This window comes from Mesoplodon mirus, assembly GCF_964341445.2.
Source record: "Mesoplodon mirus genome assembly, chromosome: 3".
NCBI classification, from domain to species: Eukaryota; Metazoa; Chordata; class Mammalia; order Artiodactyla; family Ziphiidae; genus Mesoplodon; species Mesoplodon mirus.
The window spans coordinates 22,094,856-22,110,998 of NC_138978.1; the positions used below are offsets into that span (position 1 = coordinate 22,094,856).

The 16,143-nt window shown below is 53.1% G+C and overlaps 2 protein-coding genes across 2 annotated transcripts in view; one reads left to right on the plus strand and one right to left on the minus strand.

The window, feature by feature from the left end:
• GRHL3 (grainyhead like transcription factor 3) overlaps positions 1-11,345 on the plus strand; it is a gene marked incomplete at both ends in the record, with an annotated part of 31,206 nt that extends 19,861 nt beyond the window's left edge. The window contains 4 exons of the mRNA XM_082612114.1: positions 1,422-1,486; positions 5,999-6,092; positions 7,151-7,321; positions 11,151-11,345. Of these exons, the coding sequence (XP_082468240.1) occupies positions 1,422-1,486; positions 5,999-6,092; positions 7,151-7,321; positions 11,151-11,345 (525 nt within the window). The remainder of the gene's footprint in view (positions 1-1,421; positions 1,487-5,998; positions 6,093-7,150; positions 7,322-11,150) is intronic.
• Positions 11,346-11,590: 245 nt separating this feature from the next.
• STPG1 (sperm tail PG-rich repeat containing 1) overlaps positions 11,591-16,143 on the minus strand; it is a 51,911-nt gene continuing 47,358 nt past the window's right edge. The window contains exons 9-10 of the mRNA XM_082613293.1: positions 13,494-13,693; positions 11,591-11,713 (exon numbers count right to left, since the gene is read on the minus strand). Coding sequence (XP_082469419.1) covers positions 11,637-11,713; positions 13,494-13,693 — 277 coding nt within the window. The 3' untranslated portion in view covers positions 11,591-11,636. The remainder of the gene's footprint in view (positions 11,714-13,493; positions 13,694-16,143) is intronic.

The window sequence follows — 16,143 nt, forward strand, 5'->3', positions numbered from 1 at the left end:
TCTTGACTTGCATTCTTCAGGGATGAAGAGCTCATCGCTCTTGGGGCAGCCACACAAAGCAGTTGTCTTTGTACAACATATAGTTAGAAAGCTCCTAAGTTCTTGCTTAGACTGACTTGAGATCTTCCTGATAGCCTCTAGCCACATTGCCTGCCATTAAGATAAGTAGTCTAAGAACTTTTCTTGCCTGGAGAGACCTCTGTCAAGGCAGAGACCAGCTGAGGAGCTGAATCGGCTCCTCTTCCTGAAAGGCCCAGAGAGGACAACCTCCACCTGAAGCTTGTTGCTTGCCGTTCCCTGCAGCTCCAAGGCAGCCAGTAGTACTAACCAGCAGCATTTGACCGAGCTTTCCCCAGGGATGGCACTGGGCCGGGCCCTTGACATAACCGTCTCAATTCCTGTGCAGAACCACCTGTGTGTACATCCCATCCTGGCACCCATTTTTCAAATGAGGAAACTGAGGCTCCATGAAGTAAGGTGACTTGTTCAGAGTTCTGCAACCCCAGGTGGTGGAACTGGGACCAGACCAGTCTGTCTGCCCCACAGGAGACTTCAGGAGGTCTGGGGAGAAATGGGCTGACTGTGTGAGCTCAGCCAGGTCGCTGAGGCCTCTGAGCTGCAATTTCCTCACTTGTAGACTAAGCTCCAATGTTCTGGGATGTGATGGGCGCAGGAAATCTGGGTTCTAGGCTAGGCCTTGGGTGCATAACTTATCTTCTTCAAGTTCAGCATCCTCACCCATCAAATGGGGTAAATAATTCCTGCTAGAAAGGGTAAGTGGGTTACCCACCCCTCCCCGCCCACACAACAGGACAAGAGCATCCCTGTTGCACCACTTCTGAAGTAACAATGACCATTTATTTGAGTACTGACATTTATTTAGTACATGCCAGGAACTGTCCTAAGTGTTTTACATAGACCAATTCATTTAATTCTGTCAACAACCCTGTGAGCTAGGCACCATTTCCATCTCCACGAGAGGTTTGCACAGCTGGTCAGCTAGCTGGTGAGTGGGGAGCCCTCAGCACTGGAACAATCCAAATGTCTGATGATAGGCAAGGATTGAGGGAAATGGCAGATGACCTTTGGAATAGTTTACAACCACTAAACATGCTGTTGGTCAAGAGTTTGTTGTGATATGGGAAGGCTTATAACATACAATGATAAGTAAAACTATCTACGTGGGATATAAAAATACCCATGTATATGGCCAAAAGACAGGAAGGAATACACTCAGATGTTATTAGTGTTTATCTCTGGGATACAGGATTACGGATGAGTTATAATTTTCTTCACTGTATTTTTCTACAATACGGGTATATATTACTTTTATAATCAGGAAATTAAAAATCATGATAGAAAAGACTGGTATAAACCCAGTTTTGGCAGCAGATGGTGAATCTCCTGTCATCCTCTTCCAGATCTCTGAGAAGTATGGGTTCCCTGAGGAGAACATTTACAAAGTCTACAAGAAATGCAAGCGGGGGTAAGTGCCCAGCACAGCTCTCCCTCCTCACACCCCCACGCTGCCCCTTTCCCTCTAAAACGTTGGCTCAGGGAGCTCCGAGCAGGTTCGCCCTGCCTGGCAGAGGCCTGCTGCTCGGAGCTGAGCTGTGTTTGTACTTGGCTTTGTGGAGAGGTAGAGGCGATGTGGAGTTGGGGTGGAGAGTGCCCTATCAGGCCAAGGCCACCTGCAGAGACCAGACACTGATCACTGTTGGGAAGGAAAGGAGTGGGAGACAGATGCAAGGGTCCTCGTTACACCACCTACTCAGGGGGAGAGGGAAGCACAGGGCCACATGTCAGAAATAACCAAGGTAACCAAGTCATTTGACTCTAATGGTAATGATGATAGTGACTATCATCATTTAACCACCTACTACATGCCACATACTAGGCTAAGCTTATCTCATTTAACCCTCACGGCCATACCATGAGGTAGATACCATTACACACATTTTACAGATAGGGAAGTTGAGGCTCAGAGGTGATAAGCAACGTTCAGAGGGGCAGGAGCAGTGGAGTAAAGGCACAGAAGCAGAAGGGCCCAGCAGAGTTGCTACCGGCTGAATCAGAGGGTCCGAGAAAGAAATGGCTGGCGATGAGTCTGGGAAGGGAGCTGTGATTGGACGTCATTTTTTTTTTAAATTAATTTATTTATTTTTGGCTGTGTTGGGTCTTCGTTTCTGCGCGTGGGCTTTCTCTAGTTGCGGTGAGCAGGGGCCACTCTTCATCGCGGTGCGCGGGCCTCTCACTATCGCGGCCTCTCTTGTTGCGGAGCACAGGCTCCAGACGCGCAGGCTCAGTAGTTGTGGCTCACGGGCCTAGTTGCTCTGTGGCATGTGGGATCTTCCCAGACCAGGGCTCGAACCCGTGTCCCCTGCATTAGCAGGCAGATTCTCAATCACTGCACCACTAGGGAAGCCCCCTGGACGTCATTTTGAGGGAGCCCAGCCAGGGATGCTCCACAGGCCTCCTCCATCTTCAAGTCTGGATGAGGCAGGAGGGAGTAAAGCTTTACCTTCCAGGGGGCCGGGCAGTGACTGCCGCCTGCCACGGGCTCCAGAGGATTAGTGCTAAGGACCACAGTAGCCTTTGCTCTCTGCCCAGGAGATCTCTCCTTGGCAGGGGTGGCATGGGGGGGTGCAGTTGGAGGGCCACATGGTGACGGCCCTCCCAGGCTTCCACCCCCGTCAGAGCCAGTGAGCTGGGCCTCTGCATGCAGCCCTTGCTGCATAGGTCACTTCACCAGCCCAGCATGGGGGCCCCTGTGCAGTGAGGAATTGTGACTGCCATTCCCTGCCTAGAGGACCCTGGACTAGGGCCCTGGGAAACACCCACAGCCCCTCCCTGCCCCCGAACAGCTCGGACTGATCCTCCAGCTCCAGACAGCCTGAGACTAAGTCCCGCTACTCTTCGTGGCTCTTCCTGGAAGGTGCTCAGGCTTTGCCCTGGGGCTACTGTCTGTGGCTCTTCTTTCAGGGGACTGCAAAATGAGGCATGTTTTGTACTCAAGCTAAGGGCCCATCCAGTCAGGCCCAGGGGCCACCTCCTTCCTCACAGACAGGCCTCCTTCCCTCCCCTTTTTGGCTCCCACCCAGCCTCCCATAGAAGGGCCGGCGGTGGGGGGAAGGTGTGCAGCCCTGCAGCCCCTGGGAAAGGATCGTTTGGTTTTGGTTGTATGAATGTCTAGGGTTCTTTGTGTATTTTTTTCCTTCCAAGTTTCGGTTTCAAACTGGGAACTGGAGCTCACATGCTCTGTGGAGCGGAATCCACCTCATAGCGGAGGGCAGGCTCTGCTTTGCCCAGACAAGCCCAGCCCCACTTCCCCTTTGGTGCCAGTGTCCACACCCCCTGACTGCCACCCCACCTGCCACCGCCGTCCTCTCTCACAGATCCCACCTCAGGCTGCGCTGAGGGGCTGGGAAATGCCTTGTGTATGACTGCGCACAAAGATGCCCCATAGCCCCACTGGCTGAGTTGCAAGTCTTTCCCTTAAGCCCCAGCCAGATATTTCAACTATAATTATAATAACTTCCATTTGTGGAGCACTTCCTACATGCCAAGCGCTGGGTTAAGTAACTCCCAAGCATCATCTCGTTGACCATTTGAATTTGGTATGATTATTTCTACAGATGAGGAAACTGGGGTTCGGGATAGTCCCAGGGTTACAGAGTTAGTAATGGCAGGAGGAAGCATGGCCTGTCTAAAGCCCACGCAGGCACCCACTGTTTTATCTTGCCTCCTGCTTGTTCCCTTAACCGCTAAGCAATGTGCAAATAAAGGCTGTGGCCAGGCCAGCAGATTTATATTTGCCCAGCTCCATAGCCCAGGGCATCACCCAGCGGCCCTTCAGAAGCACCCGCACCCCATACACACCCCAGCCATGAAACCTCAGGCCTAGTATTGTCTGCGATGCCTAAATGAGAAGAATCCCCCAAAAAACCTATCGGGAGAGCAGAGGCAGGCTCATTTGCTGCTTCCCTCATCTGAGGAACAGGAAATTGTAATCACTGGCCTCGTTTATTTTCACAGAACCCTCCAGAAAGTCCTCTGGACAAAGGTAGATACAATCAGCTTTACAAGCACCACTGAGTGTGCTTGAAAGATTAACAAATACATTGTTTTTGCTGGCGGCTGGCCAGGGGTTCTATGCGAACTAGGACAGAAGACAGCCAGAAGCTGGCAAGTGACAGGAGGCCCACATTCTGGGACAGCGGTTCCTGACAAGCCCCTGCCTCTAGGGCCCGGTTGTCATTGACCTCTGAGAGGAAAGGGTCTGTGGGCCTGTCTGGGATCCCCTGTGCGAGGGCATGCGCTCTGGGCCTTCTGGGAGGCCCTGCCTGAGAGTAGGCCTTCAAGTTAGTGCACGTAGGGCACTTAGTGCCTGGCACCTAAAGCACTCAGTAAATGCCACTATAGGAGGAGACTAACTAAAGCACCAACACTGACAAACCGCCCACCCCTCTGCCCCAGCCCTGGTCTCCTCTGGTCCGTTCCCAGCCGGCAGCCCCCAGACGAAGATCCCTCTGTGGAATGAAGGAACTGCACACAGGACCCAAGGAAGCAGGATCTTATAATTAGATGCTGGCAGTCAGCACCCAGGCCTCGGAGCCTGAGCCCAGACCTCCTTCCAGAAAGCAGCAGCTGCTTGATGCTATTGCAGAGACGACTGGACGTGGGCCGTAGGCTTCAGCCCACTGCTGTCTCCATTACACATCCTGAGCTGGGGGACTCGGGTGGGGGGACAAAGCCACTGCCTCTCCTGGGGTCCCCGGGGAAAACAGACGGCTGGCTACCTGCCAGGAGTAGTAGTCTGGGATTCTCACCGCCCTCCCTCCTGTCCCATTTAAATAATCTTGCCTTATCTTGAACTCTCCCCCAGCCCTGGATTTTGCCTTCCTTTTATATGCCACTTCCTAGCTTATAATTATAGGGTTTTGGGTTTTGTTGTTGTTTTTTTTTCTAAAAAAATAATGCAGTGGAAAGAGACAAAAGTCAAGATTCAAATTCCAGTTCTGCCCTCTCTTAACTGTGTGATCCCAGGCAAATGACTTTGCTCAGGTACCCCATCTATGAGCTGGGTAATACGGTTATAAGGATCCATTCTCCCGGGCCCTGGTAGATTCAAAACTCCTGGAGGGCGGGACCTAGGATCTCTATGTGGCCCTTGTTTTTGTTTGGAGCAAGGTCTTGAATATGGAAAGACCTCAGCAGATGCTGGTGAAGTGGATGGAGGGGTGGATGGAGGAAAGCACCCGCCCCCATTACAAAGAGGAAGCTGCTGTGCTCAGGACAGGTCACAGCCCGGTGGGTCCTTCACTGGGGAGGCAGCTCCTATAGGAGTGCCCTTGGCTATACTGTGGCTTTGACCCTCTGCAGAGGGCCACATGCACGGAGGCTCTGTCCCTCTCAGGTTGGCTCAGGTCCTTGCCTGAAGACTGTGGGGGGAGAGACAGCCAAGCCCCTCAAGTCCACGACGCCATCCCTGAGATTTCAGCTTCCTGGGGTGAAACCGAGGGGGCCTTGCGTGGCACCTGCTTGTGGGTCCGGCGGGCACATCCGAGTGACACATCGCAGCCTCCTGCTGAACCCGACCCTCACGGGCCCACCTGCCACACCTCCTGCACTTGAACTCCTGCTCCGCGTCCGAGGGCCCGGCCCGGCCTGGCGACTAAGGCGCGCTGTGCCGGTTGCTCAAAGGTGTCCACGCTCGTGTGTTTGAGGAAAGGCGATGTGGTGCAGTAGGTGGGCGTGGCCGCCAGCAGGCCTGGGTTTGAGTTGGGCTCGGCCACTTGGGAAGTGTGTCCTCCCCCGTAAAGTGGGACGGTGAGTGCTCCCCTTGTGGGTTGTTATGAGGATCAGAGAGAAAGTCCAAGAGGTGCCTGAAGTGCTGGGGGCACCCGGTAGGTGGCAACCACTACAGTCCCCCTTTACTCAGAGGCCCTGTAAACAAGGGGCCCAGCCCATTCTACACACACCTTCTCTTCCCTTCCAGAATCTTGGTCAACATGGACAACAACATCATTCAGCATTACAGCAACCACGCGGCCTTCCTGCTGGACGCGGGGGAGCTGGACGGCGGGGTTCAGGTCGTCCTCACGGAGCTGTGAGCCCTGAGCCCCACGCCTCAGGCCTCCTGGAGTGGACTGCAGGCAAGGAGCAGCTGGGCAGTGGCCCCCGCCACACACAACCTCTCCGCCTGCCTCCGTGCTGTTACCTGAATGCCTTCCCTGAGGGAAGAGGCCCTCAAGTCACAGACCCACAGACGTCAAGGCCAGGAGGGGACCTGGGAGGTGTCCTGATCCGAACCCTCATCTTGTGCTTGAATCTATTCTCTGAACTTCCGGCCAGAGCCTGCCCGGCCAGGGACAGCGTCACGTTGGTTAACAAGCCCAGCAGGCTGTTCCCTCCTCGCAAGACCTGCTCTACAGCCCCTCTCCCGCAGGCTGCCGTTCGGATGCGGGAAGCGGATCCTGTCTCCACAGGCTGACTTGACTCTTCCATCAACTTCAGACCAATGAGTCCTCACCCTTTGGTCAGTTAGTTAACTTGAAAACACTTGATTTTCAGTGCAAATGACTTTTAAAAGACACTGTAGTGGATACACTCTCCTCATAGATGTACTTCCTCAACACTAGACAGCAGTCAGAGCCGACCGACTGGAACAAAGTGGCCTCGGTGTAAAACGACTGCCATGCCTGCTCACTACTGTATACATTTCTTATTTACAATTTTCATTTATGTTTTATATATATATAAGTATATATTGTATATATATGCAACATTTTATATTTTTCATGGATGCGTTTTTATCATTTCAAAAAATGTGTATTTCACATTTCTTGGATTATTTTTTTTAGCTGCTATTCAGTTATGCATTTTGTATACTCGTATGGTATTCAGTAATAAAATTCTATGTATGTATTACTTCAAATGCTACACTAGTTCCTTTTGTGAAAGTCTTCCAGAAGGAGAGGGTGAAAGTAAACAAGGCCTCTCTCCTTCTCTATCCTATAAGTGGTTTGCCTCGAACTTGAAGGGCGCTAGTAAGTGCTGGGCCCTGGTGAAGCAGAGGTGCCACCGTGGAAGGCAGCCGAGTCCTGATGCCCAGCCTGTCCTGTGTGGCCCGTCCTGTGTGGTCCCACAGGCTGAACGTTATGACGTCAGGATCACTGACTCTGGCCGTGTGACCGCGCTCTCCTGCCAGTCCTGCCCCCATGCTCTCGACCAACTCACTTTTCCTGTTGCCGGCTCCTACCCGCTCACAGACGCGATCCAGCCATCTCTCCCCGACTCTGAGGTCAGTGACGTCCTGTCGGTATGTTGGAGGGAGTGTTTACACCACAGGAATTGACAAATGCTACAAATCAAGGCCTTATTTTCCCTAGAGAACAAACGGCAAATCAGAGCTTCCTCCCTCCCTCGTCCCTTCTGGCTTACCAGCACACCACCAGCTCTAGTCCTCAGCTTCTTTGGCTGTAAAAGGGGCGGGGCTGTAAAATGGGTCATCAGGTAGCTACAATCTTTGGAGCCCCAGGGTTCACTGGTGGGTCTCAAAAGCCCCTACAATGTGGGGGAGGAGATAGCAGGCAGCCCTTGGGCATCCTCCCCAGACTCAGTTATAGCAGCTCTGCTTTCCTTTGTTTACATACTAAGATTTCTCATATTAACTTTTGTCTGAACTAAACTTAAAGAAGTATGAAAACCGTGGATGTCTCCAAGGGCCTTCCGGCTCTGACAGGAGGTCTAGAGTCTTAATCCCCAAGGCCCTGTGGCCAGGACTCAGGTCAGGCAAGTGAGGCCCTAGCCTCAGGCGCAAAATTAAGAGGAGCCAAAGAGCTCAGTAATCAAGTTAATTCACAGTCCAATGCAATGCTTTTTGAAATTAAGGCCAAAAAAACATGATAAAATATCAAAACTTTGACGAGAGGGTCAGTATTACTGATGTTTCCTGTGGCCTCTGACTCCAATACAGCTTGCCTGGCACTGCTGGAGTGACCCCATGGAGCACCCAGAGCTGCTCTGCCTACTCCGGGCCTCGCTGCTACGTCACCCTGGGTGCTGCGTGAGGGTGAAATGGCAGAGCGTATGCAGAGTATCAGCACGCGGCCAGGCACGCAGAGGCGTTCCGCGTCTGTTCGTTTCCTTCCAGAGCTGCCAGAAGCAGGAAGACGATCTTCTCAACCTTGATTGCACATGGGAATCACCTAGGCAGCTTTTATCCCCACTGCCCAGACCACACCCTGCAGCAATTAAATCAGAATTTCTGGGGTTGGGGCCCAGGCCTCAGTACTTTTAAAGCCCCCCAGGTGATTACAATGTGCACTCAAGGTCGAGAACCACTGCTCTATGGCCGTCATTCCATAGGCCTTGCTGCCTTTGCAACCTGCCAGTGTCTGGCTGGACTAATGCACACGGGGAACTATGGGGACCAGTGCAAAGCCTGCTGCCGAGCTCAGGGGTGGGGCCTGCAGCTCCACATCCACCTCCACCCACGGCCTCCAGCCAAGATGCCAGGGCCCATTTCTCTACCCTCCACATGAACAGACAACAGATGAGGCCGTCTATGGCTAGGAAGGCCATTTGGACCTCAAGCAAAGAGAGCTCTGAAAGGCTTGAGGAAATTCTGCCCTGCCCTCAGAGAAGGTCGGGGAGCAAAGGGCAGCTCCTGAGCCCTACAGCAGCCATTCCGGGGTTGTCCTTCTCCAAAGAGTGGAAAGGTGAAAGGAGTGAAGGTAAGTCCTTTCCAAACAGGGATCACTACAAAGGCAGCTGGTGGCTGGAGGAATTGCCATCCCCTGCCCGCAGGTAGCTTTGCACGGTAGACGGCGAGTGAGTGAGGGGAGAAAAGGATGGATGAGGAACGTAGGAGTGAGGGAATGAAATAATGAGGAGAAAGAAGGAGGGAGGGAGGGAAGGATAGATACGTTGACAGGCAGTTGGATGAACACATGGAGGGCCAGACGAAGAGTTCCACAATTAGGTGTATTTACTAGACCTTTGCTGCTCTAAGTGTGGCCCATGGGCCAGCAGCATCGGCATCACCTGGGAGCTTGTTAGAAACACACCTAAAACTAATACAATGTTGTATTTCAATTATATCTCAATTAAAAAAAATACGTAGACTCTCGGGCCCCACCCGAGATCTTTTAATAAGATCTCCAAGTGATTTGCATGCACATTAAATTTTGGAAAATACTATCAGTACATCCTAACCCTAACTAGACACTTTGCAATCACACCAAGAATGTTAATAAAGATACCACTGCCCAGGGCTTCCCTGGTGGCACAGTGGTTGAGAGTCCGCCTGCCGATGCAGGGGACACGGGTTCGTGCCCCGGTCCGGGAGGATCCCACATGCTGCGGAGCAGCTGGGCCAATGAGCCATGGCTACTGAGCCTGCGCGTCCGGAGCCTGTGCTCCACAACGGGAGAGGCCACAACAGTGAGAGGCCCGCGTACCGCAAAAAAAAAAAAAAAAAAAAAAAGATACCACTGCCCAGACCCTACCTCAGAACTTTGAGGGTCGGGCCTGGGCAGTCTCTATAACAGCTCCCCAAGTGATCCTACCATACAGATGGGGCTTGAGAACCACAGGGCTGGACAGAGCTGTGAGCAGCCTATGACATCTTCAGAGAGGCTGGGTACAACCCAGACAGACCCTCCGAGCTCAGGGCCTCAGCTCCAGCTGTGTCTTCTATGGAATACCCCGATTCCGACTGGCCAAGAGCAGCCCTGCCATCCTCTTCCCAGAGTCTCCGCTTTCCTGACCCCACTTGGAGGGGTTTCTATAGAGACAGACCTCATCTGCTGGTGCTCAGCCCAGCTGCCCCAGGGAGGAGCGGCCTGTCTTGTTTTCTATGCAGTCCCGCCAGCCTCTGCCTGCAGTGACCCCAGGGCTGGCTGCTTCCAGCCCAGTGGCCTGCTAAGGTTTCCTAGGGTCAGAGGGACCTAAAAGCCAAGGCCTTCAGGTCTGGCCCTATTGTCAAGAGTCTGGGTTCAAAGAAAGGTGCAGCTTCAAGTGTCAGCCTTAAAGGGGTCTTCCAGAATTTCTAGCGCTGAAGTGGACAACTGATGGTTAGCAGAAGAGTTTCCTTTAGCCTGAACAAAAAATTTTTAATTGAAATACGGTTGTTAACATCTCCAATCAAGAAGTTTCACATTAAAAAAATTCCCAGGTTCTTTTGAAAACTCTGCAGATCTGGCAATAGGTAGCTGCCCTTTACATGGGCAGCCTTCTCAGCTCCTGGACCTCCTCTCGCCTCACCTGCTTTTCTCCCTTGCACTGCCCACCCAACCCTGGAAGTGCTTGACCTTGAACCTCCAAATTCGAATCCAACTCTTGACCTCTAGGAGAAGCTAAGGACCTGAGCGGACTCAGCACAGGGTGTCCACCTTTAGGTCCAGACCTTGGTCGCTCTTGGCGCCATGCTCCAGGCTGCCTCCTGCTCATCCCAAAGCAGCGGGGCACCTGCGGGAATCTGAGGTTCACAACAAGGCCAGCTTTTGTGAGAAATGAGAACTCTGTTTAACTGGACCTGCTGTTCCATCCTTCTCCCTCCCTCTTCCTCACCTGCCCCTCCCTGAAGGGAGAGGCAGTCAGCGACCAGTTCTGGACTAACAGTCACGGAGGAAAGTCAAAGGAGAAAGCCAAGGGCAAGGGAGGGACACGCAGAGGGGAGGGAGGCGGCACAAGAGGCTTCCACTTACAAAAGCCCAAGACAAGTGGATAGTTGGGGAAGGAGGGGATGTGTGGTTAACTCCAGTTCCTCTTGGTTCTTTGAGAATCTCATCCTCTTGCTGAGGGGGACTGACTCGGCAGGCCAGAAAGGATCCGTTAAAGATCATATTGAACTTGAGCACAAGGTGGGAGGGACGGAGACCAGGCCAGGGAAGGGGAAAGGCCGGGCAAAAGTAAGAACCTGCAGGCACCCCTCAGAACCGCTGTGCCCAGGGCTCTGGCCCCAGAGGGTCCTGCCCACATCTGCCCTTTGTGCGCGGAGCCAACAAATGGATGTGGAGGCCTCTCCTGAAAGTGGGTGATGAGCTCACATGATCACGGTGATGCTGCTATGCTCTTCCTAGGGCGAGACACGAAGGCTGAGCTGGGGGTGAGGGCCAGGCAACCCCTTCAGGTCCCTGTCACAGTGCCTGTGGGCCTTCCCGGCTCCTGGAACTCCGGGAGGAGTCTGGAGGTCAAGGCCAGAGCATGGGAGTGTGCCGGGGCTGCGGCCTTGCGCCGCCCACCCTGTGGCCCCAGAGCCCTGGCTCAACATCAGCCTTCCAGACGGGGCATCTGCCATCGGCCACCTCCTCCTGGATCCTGAGCTGCACGAGCTCTGAGGGCTGAGGGGAGGCGGGCCGAGCCAGGCTGGAGGGCACGTGGCCAAGTAACCCAGGGGGCTCTGTCTGCTCAGGAATCCACGGGGGTCCGTGGGGCGGGGGTCCACGCTCCAGGGGGCAGCTCAGGACAAGGACAAGCACGGCAGGCCAGCTGTAACACCAGGCAGGGGGCAAGGATGTCCCAAGTCATCAGCCGTCACACACGAGATGGGCGCTCTCTGAATGACCGTCCAGGGTGCCTGGGGGGACAGCTGGTGGCCGGGGGGTTCTCCTTGAGCTCGGATGAGGTGACTACAACACTGGGATCCATTTCTTGTCCACATTGTAGAGAAAGGACTGCTTTCCAGGGAATTCCGGCTTGTATGTGGCTGTGAGAGGAGAGAGAGACAGTGTTGAGAGAGAAAAGGCCAATTCTCGAGGTCCTGGCACTCGGCGTCGGAGCGGGTGAGGCCGGCGGGACCCCTGCACCTGACATGTGGGGAGACAGGGAGGGAGGGACTGGCCCTAGGTCATCCGGCTCTGAACTGGCCCAGGCGGGACTCGAACTCCAGCTCCCCACCTTCTTCAACTCACTACCTTTTTTAACAGAAGAAAATTTACGGAAGAGTTTTGTAGGAAATTTGAAAAGAAATGAATAGAGTAATACTCTTATAGAAGCAAGGTGTCAGCTTAATGCGGTTTTGCTTTGATTTAGTTCAGAAATTTCGGGAAAACTGAAAGCTATCACAATAGCAGCCAGGACCACGCAGGGCTTGGGAACCACAACCTGGGGTGGCTGGAAACTCTCGTGTCGATGCTGATGTGTTCACGAGGGCCACGCACGGCCTCCGGTACACCCTCAGGAAGCTGCTGAGGGATCCAGGTAGATCTGCGCCCACTGGAAGCCAAGAAGGCAGATGTTTGCATGTACTTACTCTGGGAGGCCCTCAGGGAAGCCCACCTTGGCCTAGGTGATCACAGCAGCAGGCCCTGGTCTGCACCTGCATTCCAGGTGCCCGCATGGAGAAGATGCTGGGAGAAAGCTCCTAGGGGACTGGGCCAAACAGGGTCAGACAAGGATCCAGCTGGTCTCCGGGGTCCTGGCACCACCACTCCATGGGGCATTCATACATTTGCGGGACCAAGCTGAGTTCTGCCTGGACTGACCAGATGACCCGTAGGTCAAACCTCTGCCATCTTATTGGCTTATCACTACGTTTCCAAGGACAGAGCCATGAAAATTATATTCTCCCTGTCCCGCCTACCTTACGTTTTGCTCACCTGTGTGTGTGGAGGGAAGGGGACGCCTCGGGGGGGCAGCACTGAGCCTCAGTCACCTTTGCCTCCGCAGGGTGGGAGCATCAGCGATGCTCATTGAGAGCCTGACTTCCACGGGCCTGGCGGCCACCTCAGCTCTCACCTTCCCCCTCCCACGCCACTAGCCCATCAGCACACCTGTCATCCCCCAATGTCATAAACTCTGGCCAGTGTCGGGGGTGGTAAATAGCTAGGGGCTCCAAGTAGGCAGGGGAGTGCAGGGACCACCCACGGGAAAAAGTCCCTCAGACCATCAGCTCTCAGGCAGATCCTGGGGGTAACTCTATGGCTTGAAAGGGCTGCTCGGGTGGAGCCCTGTTTTATTTTGTGACAGACAAGGCGTTGAGGGGAGAGAGTCTGGGCCTCTGCCTTCCACTCACCCTCCGCAGGGCTATGACACCTTGCTCTCCGGGCCTTTCCCATCTGGGAGGTGACCCCACCAGACTAGACCCGTGATTTAAACATTCTTAAGGACATGAACTTTTTAAACAAAAGCTATGGCTCTTTTCCCCAGAAAATAATATCAGCGTGCTCCAAATCTGCAGACAATTTCAGGGTCATAGACCCCCTGGAGCCCAGCTTTGTGTCTCTTGAAACATTCAGAGTCCTCAGTTATAAATCCCTGACCTGGATCATCTCTAAGAGCCCTTTCACCTTAAAAAAGTAAATAAAAAATAAAACAAAAACCCACCTTTCATACTCTGAAAGTGTAAGCTGAAAAGTCTTCTAGATCCACTCTAACCCCTGTAAACTGTTTGGCAAACAGCCTATAAATCAGTGGTATTTGATGGCCCAAGAATGACAAACAATTCCAGGTTTGGTTTTTACAATCACTGAAAGCAATCCTCTGACCTGGGCCGGGCGGGTCGGGCAGGCCTGGCTGGGACGGCGCCACTGTCCACCGGCTGGTGTTGGACACGAAGGATGCACTGGAGATGAGGTGCTTGGGGGGCCCCGTGTAGTCCACGATCTCATACTGCCCAGGGCCTGGAAGAGGCGGCTTTGGGGGAAGAGGCAAAGGCCGGGCAGAGAAATTTAGGATGGGGTTTCTCCTTCAGAAAAGACAAAAATGGGAAGATGTCACTAAATCAGTCTATTGGAGAAATGGCAGTTTTTTGACATAGCCAGGACCTGCCCAGTGCCCAGCCATTTGCAAGAGGACTGGATGAGGCACTGGGAGACTTCTTTCTTCTTCCGGCTCCACTGCTAGCGATCTGGGGACCCTGGACTCCAGTCTTCTCGCCTGCACAAGGGCAGTCATAACGGTACCTACCCTGTAGGCTTGTTTTCAGGGTTAAAGGAGATGACACACCTAAAACACGGTAGTCAGGACAGGACCCAGCACAAAGTGAGAGCTCAGTACATTTGTCGTTGTGGATGATGGATGTCGTTGAGCTAATCAGGAATGGCAGAAGGCATCGATGCCATGTCCCAACACTGATCGCTTGGTAGTGCCTGGCTGGAGCTCCATGTAAAGAACTGAGGCCTCGTTTGGACTCTATGGGAAGAGCATTGGTGAGCCACTTGTGATGTCTGCCATGGCCAGGAAATGGAAAGAGGCATCCCAAATTCCAAGGACTTGCTATCCCAAGACTAGGAGATCTTTAGAGGCCATTCTAGCACTGACATCTCAGAAACTTATTAACATCTTTTTGGCAAGGCAGGATGTAGGAGTGGAAAAATACTGGGTTGGAAATCAAGAGACCTCTGAATAACGATCACCACTTAGATTGCAGTTGTTTTCAGGTCTATCTTCCCCCCTTCAGGAAAGGGAGTCTTTTAAGCCTGTTATTGAGAGAATAAATGAAAGAGAGAACCTGTATTCGAGCCCTCACTCTGTTACTAATTCACTCTGGGACTCAGTCTCCCCATCTGTAAAATGAGGGGGTTGGACATGACGACCTCTGAGGTCCCTTCCAGCTGTGACCTCCCATCTGGCCTTGATTCAGAGAGGTCTGCTGGGTTGTCCAGGAATCCTGGGATTGTTAACAGGAAATGTCCTACCCTCCTGGCCATGCAATAGAAGGGCTGCCCACTTCTGCCTCACATCTGAAGCTTCTTCTAAGGTCTCTCACCAAAATGAAAGAGAGATCTCTCAGAGCCTTGAATGGCCCCAGGAGACTCACCACAGCTCAAAGCCAACCCATCCAAACAGAGGAGGGAACTGGGATGCCCAGCCACTGGAACTCTGCTGCCCTTTGGCCAACACCTTCTGAAGCAGAGGCATTCTTAGACTCGGAGAGCTAGAGGAGACCTAGAGATGTCTTATCCAACATCCTTATTTTGCTTAAGAAGTTGGTGCCCAGAGAGAGAAAGTGAGTCACCCAATGTCACAGAGCAGGTTCGTGGTAATGCCAGCACTGGAACTCAAGTCTTGGTGACTAGCAAGATGGGGAGGGCATTGTGGTAGAGGAGAATTTTCAAGTTTTAGAGTCACACAGACCTGAGTCTGAATACCAGGCAGCCAAGTCCCTGGACCTCTCTGTTCCTGGCAACAAGGAGCAGTAACACTCACTCCTTATATGAGGGTTGATGACTGGAGAAAAGCTATGTAAGGTGCCTAGCAGAGCGTCCGAACACAGTAAGTGCTCAGTAAAAGCTGTTGTGTTATTAGTACGATCCCTTGCAGCACCACCATCCGCTGCCTGGATGGGCAACGGAGGCTCAGAAAAGTGAGGTTAGGGGGCCTCTCACCAGAGTTACCTTGGGGCAGGGTGGACAATCCCACTGCCAGCGGAGGCTGCTGGCAGCCATCGTAAACCTGCTAGAGGCTCACATCTTGGGATGGAGGAACAGATGGCTTGGATGTATATATTTAGGATAAAGGTGCCCACAGGAAAAGGGGGAAAAACGTTGCCTCCTTTCTTTCCCTCTAGTCTGCGTGGAAGAACTGGTTACAGTGTGTGATCCACCACTCTCCCCTCACAAATAAAAGCTGGCGTCTCCTTGCTCTGGCTGCATCACCCTTTCAGAGCACCCTCAGAAATCTGATCATTGAGAGACAGGCTTGATTCCTGGAAGTTAGAGGTGGAATGAGCCAATCACCGCATGAGGTTACTCCATGGGTCCGGGTCGCCCTGAGTCTTTGAGGAAACTGTGAGATGTCTGCTCTCCTGACCAGGGACAGCCTGCAGGGAGCTGCGCGGGGTGGGGGTGGGGGTGGGGGGTCAGCGTCTCACCAGATTCTTGCTGAGAGTGAGTGAGACAGGTCCCTCACCCTCCCCTCCATCCACATGCCCAGGAGAGGCTTTGCCCCACCAACTCAGCTCCCTGGATCTTCGGACAGCGTCAGCCCCGTGTGCAGCTCTGTGCCAAACAGTCTGGAGGGTCCAGACTGTTCTGTGCTAAGACACAGACCCTGAATGCCCCGGAGGGCTTGACAATCCACTGCCAGTGACAATCATGACCAGTGACAACTTATAGGCTTTGCACTCAGGCAGACTTGAGTTTGAATCTCTGCTTCCCCATCCACCAGCTGTGCATCCTTAGAAAAGTCTCTTAA